Genomic DNA, 12,598 nt, shown 5'->3' with positions numbered 1-12,598 from the left:
GCATTATACCTCCACCCTGTGGTCAAGTGGATTCTAACAGGAAGTTAAGAAAAGGTAGGAACAAAGGGGGGGAAAGCACCGAACGATAGTAAAAAAATGGGGCAAGCTCCACTATTATCCACAAGATATCATTCATGTCTGTTTTTGTTTTTAGCTCCTGAAGAAGGAGAAGCTATCTCTGAAACGTGTAGAGCAATTTGTTTTAAAAAAATCATCTCCATAGCACCAGAACTTGCCTCTTCTTTTCAGCTAAGGTAAGAAAAGGTGGTCTACAGCAAGAAAGACTAATCATGCAAAAGACTCGGCAAAAGAAAACTGAACACATTAAAGCTACATCAGACCTTGTTTTCCTCATCTCTTTTCCAGGGACAAGCCTGTGAGCAGGATCCTAGATTCCAATTAGATCCTTCTTACAGATTAATGCCTGGAAACTTGGTGTATACCCACAGCTCTGGATGATGCAGAGGCTGCTGGCATTGTTTTAGCAATGCACTTATGAGATCCCTTCAGAACATCATCCCTTGAGAAGCAAATCTTATACTGCAATAAACTTCCAAGGTAAAAGGAGATGGAATATGGAAACAGCACGTTACTGTGAGTACAGAAAGCCAGCCATGTGATTACACAGCCTGTGCTAGTCAACCATGAAGATCAGTAAAGAACGGCATATGTTGAAACATCCTGCACCCTAGTTTTGCTTGTATATAAAGGTATCTGATCCCTAAAATCTGAGTTATTGGGATCACAATGTGAGAGAGAATATTTTTTTTCTATGAGAAACAGCATATTGCATGAGAAATCCAGAATACCTTAAGGTGCCTGGCAATCTTGTCCCATTCAGCTGGTGTCATGTTTGAAGAATCAAGCAGTGGATGAAGTTCCAGGATGGTATAGATAATTCTTTTATTCTGCTTAGAAGCGCTGTCAAAGAAAGAACATTTTATGAAATGAACTATTTTAGTTGCACCCCTGCCCCCTTTTCAGCCCACTGCAGACCTGGGCATCTGCCTGCTCATGGTGAGAAAGCCTACAAGAGGATTTTGTTTTTGCTTGAGGATGTTCACTCTGCGTCCCAGACTGAAATCCATGCTCTGTCTTCTATTGGGGCTGCTATTCTGCTGAATACATCTTAGCCAGTTAAAATCTTAGTCAATTAAATCTGCATATATTTGCAGCCTTGCTTGCAGGCTTCCCATAGGCATCTGGCTGGCCACTGTGAAGAACAGTATGCTAGACTATCGTGGGCCTGATACAACAGGGCTCATCTTATATTCTTGTGCATGTAAATAAAACACTAGTTCTGAAGGAAAAAGTACCTTGTTTAAGATGATGCACACAGAGTAGAACAGGCACCATTTTAGAAGAGGCACTCCCTCCTACAGAAAGAAAAATGCCTCTTCTAGCACAGTCTGCTACCCACTATTTTTGTAAATACCTCTCAGTGGTATGCTGCTATTTAAAAAAGATAACCAAACTCCCAAGTTATGTATCTAATACTACCTATCCACAATTAAGGAAGCATTTACAGAACTTAGATTGCAGCAGATGCCAACTGCTTATCTGGATAGCAAGTATTAACTTATGCCTATAAGAAACATATTACATATCTGTGAAAATTGTTGTATAGAGGATTTAGCTCACTACTTTCTCCTCTGCCCACTCCATGCCAGTTCCAGAAAGAAACTGTTATCGTCCTATGTGTTACACTGCATTGGGTGGTCAATCTACTATATATTTTGGAAAGTTCTTTCTCTCTTTGTTTTGTGTGCATTTATTGCAACCAAATTTTGCATGATGCTTCTTGAGATGAAGGAGCTGAATTTTGTCTTTGGTTGGATACAGTTGGATGCCTTTTTGAGTCAAGATGGCAGAACAAACCATTCAAAACTGCACTGATTTTAACCATTGATTTCAAAACTCCACTGTTTTGGGGTTTTAGAATTATCGAGCACCACCAGGCACTTTCCACTAGTACAGGATATAGTTGTTATCGGATGAGTTTATATATTAATTGTTTGCAATTGCAGCAAAGAAAATTCAAGCAATTACTTTGAATCAAGTAGCAGTGGATTGCAAGAGGTGATTCATTAACCTTGAGTAAGCTAAAATTAAGTGTCATTTGCTTCAAATATTTATTTTAACTTGGTTATCTTAAATAAGAAGTATATAGAAGTATGTTTGCTCATGTTTTATGTTTGTGTCAGACATTTTGTATGTATTATTTGCAAGGCTATGTCCAAGAAATAGCTGTCACATTGAATTGTATTAATAGTGAACTGTCCTTTAAAACATCTTTTCCCACCTTTTTAAATGAATGGGTCGAAGAAAAATAGTTCCAAATAATCAACTAAGTATTGCAGCTTTAATTCCTTCTCTCATAACATCAGTTAACCAACTAGAACTTAAAGATCCTACAGACACCTTTCCTGAGTCAATGTTGCCTTTGAAGCTCAAACTTGCAAGGCAACAACATTGGAACCATCCGAACACATCAGCTTTGAACTCTTGAACTCTTGAGGTGGACTTAAAATAACAATCAAGGATTTGTGAGAGGGTGGGGAGAAGGAACAGGATTTCAATCCACAACAAGGTCTACTTAACCTACCCACCTAGGAATGATCTTTTATACAGCCAGTGTATAACTAAATTCACGATAGCTGTTTATTATCTCCAGTATTATCTACAGCATTGGAGGTGATATTGCCTCTGAATACCAGTTCCTGGGGAACACAGGTGAGGAGGGTGCTGTTATGCTCATGTCCTGCTTGCAGGCTTCCCATAGGCATCTGGTTGGCCACTGTGAGAAGAGGATGGGACTTAAGCCTGAATAGACATGCATAGGATTGCATTGTAAGGAGGATGGTGGTGGCCACTAGCTTGGAAAGCTTTATAAGGAGATTAGACGAATTAATGGGCAGCAAATCTGACAATGGCTATTGGCCATGATGGCTACATGGAACTTCTAGGTACAGTGGAAGAATGCCACTGAATGACAGCTGCTGGGGCACAACAATCAGAGACAGTGATTGCCTTCACTCCTGCTGTGAACATCTCAGAGGCATCTGGGTTCCAGACACGATTTGGGCTCATCCAGCAGGGCTCTTGTCATGTTCTCATATCCCTATATGTTCAAATAGATAATTTCAAGAACGCAGCATTCTTGCTTTTTACTGCCAGGAGCCAAGCAATACAAGCAGCAGTATCCATTTACAAGGCACTCCATAATTTACAAGAGTGTGGAGATCCAAACCAAGGCATGTGTACTCTGTGCCCAGTCATTTCAAATTCTACATTAAAATAAAATGGATTCTATAATCTCTATCAATATGCAAATGTGCATACTTTTTCTCGTGTCCTGGTTTTAGTAGTCATGGGGAATAATGCATTCTGGCTTTGGTAGCCTACACAGAGCACTGAAGCCTCATCCCCAAGACAGGAAGTCTTATTCAGCCAACCCCCTGACTTCTTAGATTTCACTAGGCATAGCCCAAACAGCTTCAAATATATATCCAACCATAATGGCTTGTCATTTGCCTTAAAAAAAGTGAAACCTGAGATGTTCAGAAATCTGCTCTCTCATCCATGTCACATTTTCTGCTACTTCTGTGCACCTGCATATACACAGGCCCAGTGGTGGCTCCATGTCAGTGGGCCAGTGGAATCCACTCCGGGTTTTAGTCTGAACTTTCAAGGAGCTGTCCAAGATGAAAGCACGTTGGACAGTTCCATAAAAGTTCAGACTAAAAGCCAGAGCAGATTCCACTGCCCCCCTGACACAGAGCCAAAAGCCGCCACTGCACAGGTCAAACCATCAGCACTAGAGCTAGACACAAGGTTAAAAAAAAAATTAACAACTCGGGCTGCTTCACAGAAAGATTCAGAACTCCAATAAGAGCTGATACACTCTTGTTTTCTCAATACATACGGAAGCACCAAGGTGTCTTTTCCAAGCTTAAGACGGGAATACAATTGCGTTTCATTGGCATATGCTACATCATGAAGAACTGGCATCTTCTTCAGAGCCCCTGCTAGCTTGTTAGCCTCAGGAGCAAGACCTGAGAAAACAGGAGGAAGAAAACAGTGAGCAAACCAAAAGTGTTCATTGATAGCTTCACATTATCTACCCAAATTATACAAGGCAGTTACAGAAAATTGGTTTAAATTCTATAGCAACTGCAACCCATAGGCTTCAGATCTGTTGTTTATTTAATGGATTTATACTCCACCTCTTCAAAAAATGTATGAGGCAGCTTAAGTATATAAAGATATTACACAAATTCTATAAAATAATTAGGGGTAGCAAACCTTCTTGGACCAGTGGGCAGATTTGAAATTTTGAGAAAGAGCTATAGATGCCACTCACAAAATGGCTGCTGTGAGGGCATGTCATGAACACAAAATGGCTGCTGTGGGTTGTGGCATAACACAAAATGGTTGCCACATTTAAAACAGCATAAAAGAGACAAGTCCACAAAATGGTGCAGTCATGCCCTCACCATCAACATAAAAAAACCACCTAGACCAACCACCGCCATACTTGCTCACAAAGAGATGCTTTTTGCCCCTCTCCTCTGTTCAGAACTGAAGGATGGGTGGTTGTCCTGTCCTGCCATCCAATGAATGTGGGCATGTTCAAGGAGATGTATTCAATATAGGAGAGCCTGAGCCAGTGCAAACAGGGACTGAGCAGGAAGAGCCAACAGTCTCCCATGCTTTGTAGATTTTTGAGGCGATATTTGCCGAGACCGTTTGTGGGTGCCACAGGAGATAAAAGTGGGCACCATGGCGCTTGCAACTGCTCCACTGGGGACCCTGATAGAGCACAGCAGCAGCAGAAAAGAAAAGTGGATAAACTCCAGTAACTTTTACTTATTTTATTTAGTTAACAAACTTTTATAAACCACTTAATCACAACATTCTCTAATTCTCTAATGTACAAACTCTCCAAGTAGCATACACAATTTTTAAAAAATTAACATTTTTCTAGAAAACATTAAAAAAAGCAGCAGCAGTAAAACACAAAATATATTAACATACTGAGTTGAGTTAAAAGCTTAGGTAAATTTCAGAAGAAAATCACCCTGTGCTTTATAGATTACAGCAAAGTCTTTGATTGTGTAGATCACGAAAAACTGTGGAATGCTTTAAAAGAAATGGGGGTGCCACAGCATCTGATTGTCCTGATGCGCAACCTATGCTCTGGACAAGAGGCTATTGTAAGCACAGAATATGGAGAAACCGACTGGTTCCCAATCGGAAAGGATGTGAGACAGGGGCGTATTTTATCACCCTGTTTGTTTAATCTATACGCAGAACATATCATACGGAAAGCGGGATTGGACTAAGATGAAGGAGGTGGGAGAAAAATGGAGGGAGAAATATCAATAATTTAAGACCCGAACTTACAAGATCTGAACAGGGTGGTGTAAGCCTTTTAAGTTGAGAGCTATCCCAGTCTGTGTCTGTGTCAGAATTGCTTAATATGTTTTTTAATAATGTTTTTAACCCTTTTAAAAAAGTTTCTAAAATGTTTTTAATGCTCTTTTGTCTTAATGTATTTTAGAATTTGTTTCTATGATGTTTTAAAGTGTTTTTAGTGCCTTGTTTGCTGCCCTGGGCTCCTGCTGGGAGGAAGGGCGGGATACAAATTAATTAATTAAATAAATAAATAAATATAACAGATGCTATTGGAGGTTGCCGATTCATAGGGTCGCCATAAGTCGCAGTCGACTTCAAGACATATAACAACAGTTACTGGGGTCTCACTGGCATAGCTCACACGCCCTATAAACAAAGTTTAAGAAACGTTTTTAAAAATGGGGGAAGGAGCAGGAGATCTGGGACTCAGAACAAAAGATTTGGGACCTCGGCCCCTGGGCCAATGTCTAACACTCTAACTTCAAAAATGGAAATGGACTGCCTTCAAGTCGATCCCAACTTATGGATACCCTATGAATAGGGTTTTCATGGTAAGTGGTATTCAGAGGGGGTTTACCATTGCCTCCCTCTGAGGCTAGTCCTCCCCAGCTGGCTAGGGCCTGCTCAGCTTGCCACAGCTGCACAAACCAGCCCTTTCCTTGTCTGCAACTGCCAGCTGGGGGGCAACTGGGCTCCTTGGGACTATGCAGCTTGCCCACGGCTGCACAGGTGGCAGGGCACGTAACCCCTGAGCAGAGCTTGGAAAAGTTACTTTTTTGAACTACAACTCCCATCAGCCCCAGCTAGCATGGCCATTGGATTGGGCTGATGGGAATTGTAGTTTAAAAAAGTAACTTTTCCAAGCTCTGCCCCTGAGCCACTCCCTGTGGGGTTGATCTTTAGCTGGCCCTTGACACCCAGGAGACACAAGCGGGGATTTGAACTCACAGACTCTGGACTCCCAGCCAGGCTCTCCTCCACAACCCCGATCTAAATTGGAGCACCTTCCCCCCATCCCGGCAGCATATTTTTCTTTAATAGGGAGATACCATTCATGAGCTTGACATTGGGCCTCCCTCATTCTTTAATATAGCTCTGATCATCTAACACTGGGTTGCTACATAGTTTAGAATTAAATTTTATAGTCAGATAGTCTTAACTAACTGCAGCATGGGAAAAAATCCCAGACACCAGAATTCCTAGAAACATGGAGCTGACCGTATGAGATTAAAAGTTCTATACAACATTGTGCATCAAAGATTACACATAGCGAATATTCATACACCCATTGAAATTAGTAGTTCAACATAAGGGCAAATTTCTCAGTGTCAATAATGAACAAACAAGCTGAAAACCTTTTGCAAGATTTGAAGTTGCCTAGTCCTGGCAAGAGCCAGTGTGGTGTAGTGGTTAGGATGTTGGACTACAACCTGGGAGACCAGGGTTTGAATCCCCATACAGCCATGAAGCTCACTGGGTGACCTTGGGCCAGTCACTGCCTCTCAGCCTCAGAGGAAGGCAATGGTAAACCACCTCTGAACACTGCTTACCATGAAAACCCTATTCATAGGGTCGCTATAAGTCGGAATCGACTTGAAGGCAGTCCATACATACATACATTCCTGGCAAAAGAGAGGGAGCAGAGGAGAGCCTCCAAGGGCAGGGATCCAACTCACCATGGGGCATTCAGAGATCAAAGAAAGATAAAAGAAACACTCATTCTTCAATGTCATCATGAATTCTAGGGGGCGTTCAGTCCCTTATTACTCGATTTGATTAGCATGATGCTCTTCTAGTCAATTCAGCAATAAGATGATGGAATTAATTCCCGGGGAGGGGGTGGAGAGTGCCTGGAGATGTAATTTTTGCTCCTGTTGCCCCCCCCCCCAGCTCCTGAGCAATCTGAGGCAGATCTTCTTTATGCCTTAATGCCCTGCAAATAGGTAGTGGGCTTTTTCTCAGGTTCCGGTTTGTGTTCACATGTGTTACGGTTAGGTTCCAAGTTAGGTTTACAGTCCTTTTGTATTAATAACTGTAGCCAACACCCTGGCACTCAGTTGAGCTATGCGTTTAAGCGACATGTATGATCACTGCAACCCAGGCTTTAAGGATAATTTCCTTAAATACAAGGGGGCTTGGCTCAGTAATCAAGAGAGCTTGTGTGGAGGCAGCTCTGAAAAGGGAACACCCAGATATTCTTTTTCTGCAATAAACCCACCAGCAGAAGTATCCCAAGTTCCGTCTGCTGAAATGTTCCTGGCTGGAAGAGGAATATTGCGCTCCAGGCACATCAAAGTCCAGAAGAGTAGCTATAGCCTTTGCAAAAAAAATGTTCCTCTGCAGTTGATGCAATCCTTGCCAGCAGGAATGGAAGATTTCTTTTTGCTGAAGGGTCTCTTGTTGTTATGTGCCTTCAAGTCGATCACGATTTACGATGACCCTATGAATCAGCAACCTCCAAAAGCATCTGTCATAAAGGGTCTCTAGATTCTCAGTTACTTACCTTGGCTTGCATGTATGCTCTGAATATAGGTCAATAGGACTTCCTGAGTTCAGCCTTGGCTGCCCTACAGCAATTTAAGTGAGGCAATGTAGGACTGAGAGGCGATATTAACATGTGCTTTAGTAATTCTATAGACCAGTCTGGCTCCTGGCGTGGTGTAACTGCACAGAATCAAAAGATGCCAGACCTTTTACATGACTATGATTTGCTGGATGTCTGGCAAGAGAGATCTCCAACTTCAAGAGACTATTCATTCCAATCTGCTAAGTACAAATCTCTGTCTGGAATAGATTACTTCCTCATAACTGAAGAGTTATGCTCACAAGTGCTGAATGCTGAAATAGGCGTGGTAACGGTCTCAGACCATGCCCCTGTTATGTTGGATCGATTGTCTACCAATTTACCCTAAAGATCTTATAACTGAACGTTTCACACAAGCCTGCTTACAGACGAGGTAACTAAGACTTACTTGAAGCAAACAATGGACTGTTAGTTTAAAGAAAATGACTCCCCTGAAATGACTATTCAATTGTTACGGGATGTGATGAAACTAGTAATCAGGAGGCATTACATTAGTGAAAGGAGCAGGCACAGAAATGAAAGAGATGCAACTTCCAAAGCTCTTTTGGAGGATATAACCCAGCTGACTCCTCTGTACTGTGCATCAGGTTCTGCAAGGACTTACAAGGCTTTAACAGCAAAGAGAGCAGAGCTACAGATGTGAGAGATGGAGTGGTTCAGCACAGTACTGGCTCGTCTACAGAGCAAGTACTACAAGTTTGGAAACAAGGCATCTATACTTTTGGCACATTCTTTGCAGAAACGGCAATCAAGGAACTTAATTAAATTCCTGATGGACAGCAGGGGGTCTATGCATTATGAAACTATCAGAAAGATTTTTACGGATTTCTTAACTTCCCTGTATTCATCTGACAACCCAACTAGGGTGCCTATAGAGGAATACTTAGCAACAACACACGTTAATGCTTTGTTGGGTGAACAGAGGGAACTCCAGAGGTGGGGGAAACAATTAAATGTTTGAAATCAGGCACTGCACCAGGTCCAGACGGCTTCATGAGGGAGTTTTATAACGCCTACAAGGAAGACCTGGTTCTGTGGCTAACTAAACTATATCATAATATTCTTGATGAGGCTGACATTCCCAGGCCTTGGAAGTCCTCAAAAATAGTGCTGCTTCCAAAAACTGCTAAGGATGTGGTGCAAGCGGAATCATATAGACCTATAGCCCCAATTAATGTTAATGCCAAATTATTATCTAGTATTCTAGTTTCCAGGTTAAATGTTTTTGTTAGCCAATATGTTGTGCTGCAACAAACAGGATTTATACCTAAGCGCAACATTGCTGACTCCATTGGAAGAGTTTTGAATGTTATGCATGAAGTCTATCAAACTGGGTCACCCGCTGCTCTAATTTCCCTTGACACCTTTAAAGCCTTTGACTGTATGGAGTGGGGTTTTTAAAGGCGTTATTGGGAAAAATGGGCTTCTGAAGAAGGTTTCTACATTTAATAGTTCAGCTGTATTTAGGATCATCAGCAAAAAATATAGTCAATGGTGTGGATTCCCCTGATGTAACACTTGCTCGGGACACAAAACAAGGCTGCCCACTCTCTCCTTTATTATTTGCCTTGGTGATAGAAGTCTTGACTAAGCAAATAAGGGAGTGTATGGCAATACAGGGCGTCAAGGTTCAGAGGACAGAGCATAAAGTTAACTTGTTCACAGATGACATGCTATTGATGGTTACAAATGCAAATCGTTCCACTTTGCACTTGTGGGAAATCTTGGGGCGTTTTCATCAGGCGGCAGGGCTGAAAGCCAACTGTGCAAAATCTGTAGTCATGCCATTAAATATGCCCGTCAGGAACAGGAGGTACTATTCCAGATCTCAGGTTTCCCCCCCTGTTTTGGTGGGTTTGGAGATCTCAGAGTTATGCTTCCTAGGGATCTAAAACAATTATGATATAGGAACTTTGGGACAAAACCACACTGGAGGAATTAAGGAGTCAGAGACACCTTTGTTTCAGCTGGCTCGGTAGGAATGTAGTAGTGAAGATGTCTATTCTCCAAAAATTCCTGTATCTCTTCCAAACTCTTCCAGTCCACATCCCGAGGAAACATTTTGATAAATGGCAGCGCCTACTCAACAATTTTATTCATAATAGAAAGCGGAGTTGACTGAGGCATAATGCGCTATATAGACCTGAAATAAAGGATTACCTGGGTTTGCCCAATCTGCACTTATACTACAAAGCCTTCCAATTCAAACAATTGCTTAGTATAATTAATGGCTCTATTGAGATCCCTTGGGTCCAGATTGAATTGGCTCCATCCATCCTGACTATGTCAACTCTGCCTTTTTTACAACATTCCTGGGCTGCTTTGCATCAAATTCCATACCCATTCCTTAAAGCAGCCCTCCTAGTGTGGGAAGGGTTGGAGTAAGTCACTGGCTCCAAGGGTCTCTCCTATTACCCCCATTTGCAATCATCTGGCTGTCTGCCAACCAGACAAATATCAGTAATTCAAGAGATGGGACCAGAGGAGTGTTTAATAGCAAAAACACCTCTCTGGTCTCATCCCTTGAATTAAAGATATTTTAGTACGGGGCTGTCCAATCACAGTACTGGTATTACAGGAACTACTTCAGGGGATCAGAGTTAAGGCATATAACAGCAACAACAAAATATGGAAAACTCCTGCTGGCCATTCCAAGGAGAATTGGTGGTCTATAATATGGGACTTGGCTTTATCTGAACGCCTTACACAACATCGTAGGGTAGTGAAAGGCGAAATCAAAATGACCAATTTGACAAATATGGTTTCCCTTATTAATCTATATGAATGGGAATAAAGGAACTCTTCACCCCTGTCTGACACATGCCTCGCTTTGGAGAGGATATTTGAATAATGCATATTTATCTGTTGGTAATCCATGATTGTGAAAAGGGAGGGTAGGCAACCTGACATCTATATTCTGCTTCACATACAACTTACTTAACTGTGTGTTAATCTGGCTAGTTGTTTTTCTTGTTATCATAAAATTATAAATGAAAAGGTTTTTAAAAAGTGGATTCTGTGAGCCCTTATGGTGACTAAGAGAGTTACGCTGCAAGGATGTGTTGTGAGCCACCTTGTGCATAAATTGTTATGGAAAGGCGGCATAGAAATACACAGTGATGATGACAACGATGATGATGAAGGCTGGAAGGACAAACATCTGCCTTCTCCTACTCAGTGGTCTGAAGATCTCACTGCCCTTTCTACATTTGAACACATGGCATATAATCATCTATCTCATTTAGATACATGTTTGGACCTATGGACTGCCTATACTAATCTTAGGATTAATAGGATATACTTATTGTTAGTGTCAGCTGGCAATGTTTTTATTTGATTTATAATAATAATAATAATAATAATAATAATAATAAACTTTATTTTTACCCCGCCCTTTTCCAATAGGACTCAGAGCGGCTTACAACTAAAAACAACATCATTAAAACATACAGAGTATATTATTAAAAAAGAATTAAACTATAAGGGAAAATTAAAAACTATAAGATAAAAGTTAAAACAGCGAACAATTTAAAATAATAAAATCATATAATATAATCACCAAGCCTATAAGACATTAATCCTGGTCGTTCTCTGTCCCAAATGCCCACTGAAATAAAACAGTCTTTACTTGTCGCCGAAAAGACGGCAAGGAGGGAGCTGATCGTACCTCACTCGGGAGGGAGTTCCACAACCTCGGGGCGACCACTGAAAAGCCCCTATCTCGTGTCCGCATCAAATGTGCTTGTGAAGGTGTAGGGAACACAAGAAGGGCCTCACCTAAAGATCTCAAATCCCGGGCAGGTTCATTTATGTTTATTTCTGTTACATTTGCAAATAAAAAAGATTTTTAAAAAGATTAGACATAGCTGGTTCATATGCCCAGGCTGCAGGTATTCATTAAGGACAGAGTCAAGGTTAAAGTCAAAACAAAAGTTAAAAGTCAAGGGAACACTCCCTGAAAGGGATGGGCTTGTGCTGTAGGGACATCTAACTTCACCAACTTTGTGACATTTCACCATCATCTTTAGTGTTTGCTTAGGGCAACACTCACAGCGAACATTACACATGCAGCTGTTGCAATCCGTTGGCTAAATCAGAAAGAGAACAAGGAAGGTACAGCTACTTGAAACCTCCACAGGTAAGTCTCTAGCTTTGTGGTGGTAGTGGTGATCTGTCTATAAAGAGAAACAAGCAATCTGGAAAGTAAACCAGGAAATATTTTTGATTCAAGTCAAAAATAGCTAAAGGATTTTGCTGTGGCCTGTACTTCTGTAGAACTTATAAAAGGAAAACGAAAGTTGGATCAAGAAGCAAATTGTTTATTAATGATTGACACATAAGCCATTGGGCAAAGCTACCTAAACATCCAAAGCTATTCCACTGCAGATAAAATGGTTATTTTCCTAATTTTAATGCATCATCCAGTGCTCTGTGCTGAAAAATGCAGATAAAGAAAACAGTCTAACAGCCCAATCATAGGCATGCTTATACTCAGCATTAAATCCTATTGATTTCCAGGTAGGGCTGGGATCCTATGAACACTTACCTCCAAGTAAGTCCGTCAGTTGGGCTTACTTTCAAGTAAATCTACATAGG

The 12,598-nt window shown here is 41.2% G+C and overlaps 1 protein-coding gene across 3 annotated transcripts in view; it reads right to left on the bottom strand.

Moving 5' to 3' along the window:
- LOC133377719 (60 kDa lysophospholipase-like) overlaps positions 1–12,598 on the bottom strand; it is a 107,653-nt gene that overhangs the window by 88,642 nt on the left and 6,413 nt on the right. For all 3 annotated transcript variants that reach the window (XM_061612284.1, XM_061612285.1, XM_061612283.1), the window contains exons 2-3: positions 3,926–4,055; positions 810–921 (exon numbers count right to left, since the gene is read on the bottom strand). In XM_061612284.1, the coding sequence (XP_061468268.1) occupies positions 810–921; positions 3,926–4,055 (242 nt within the window). The remainder of the gene's footprint in view (positions 1–809; positions 922–3,925; positions 4,056–12,598) is intronic.

Source organism: Rhineura floridana, chromosome 2 (genome assembly GCF_030035675.1).
Source record: "Rhineura floridana isolate rRhiFlo1 chromosome 2, rRhiFlo1.hap2, whole genome shotgun sequence".
Lineage (NCBI taxonomy): Eukaryota > Metazoa > Chordata > Lepidosauria > Squamata > Rhineuridae > Rhineura > Rhineura floridana.
This window is presented reverse-complemented; position numbering and strand designations above follow the sequence as displayed.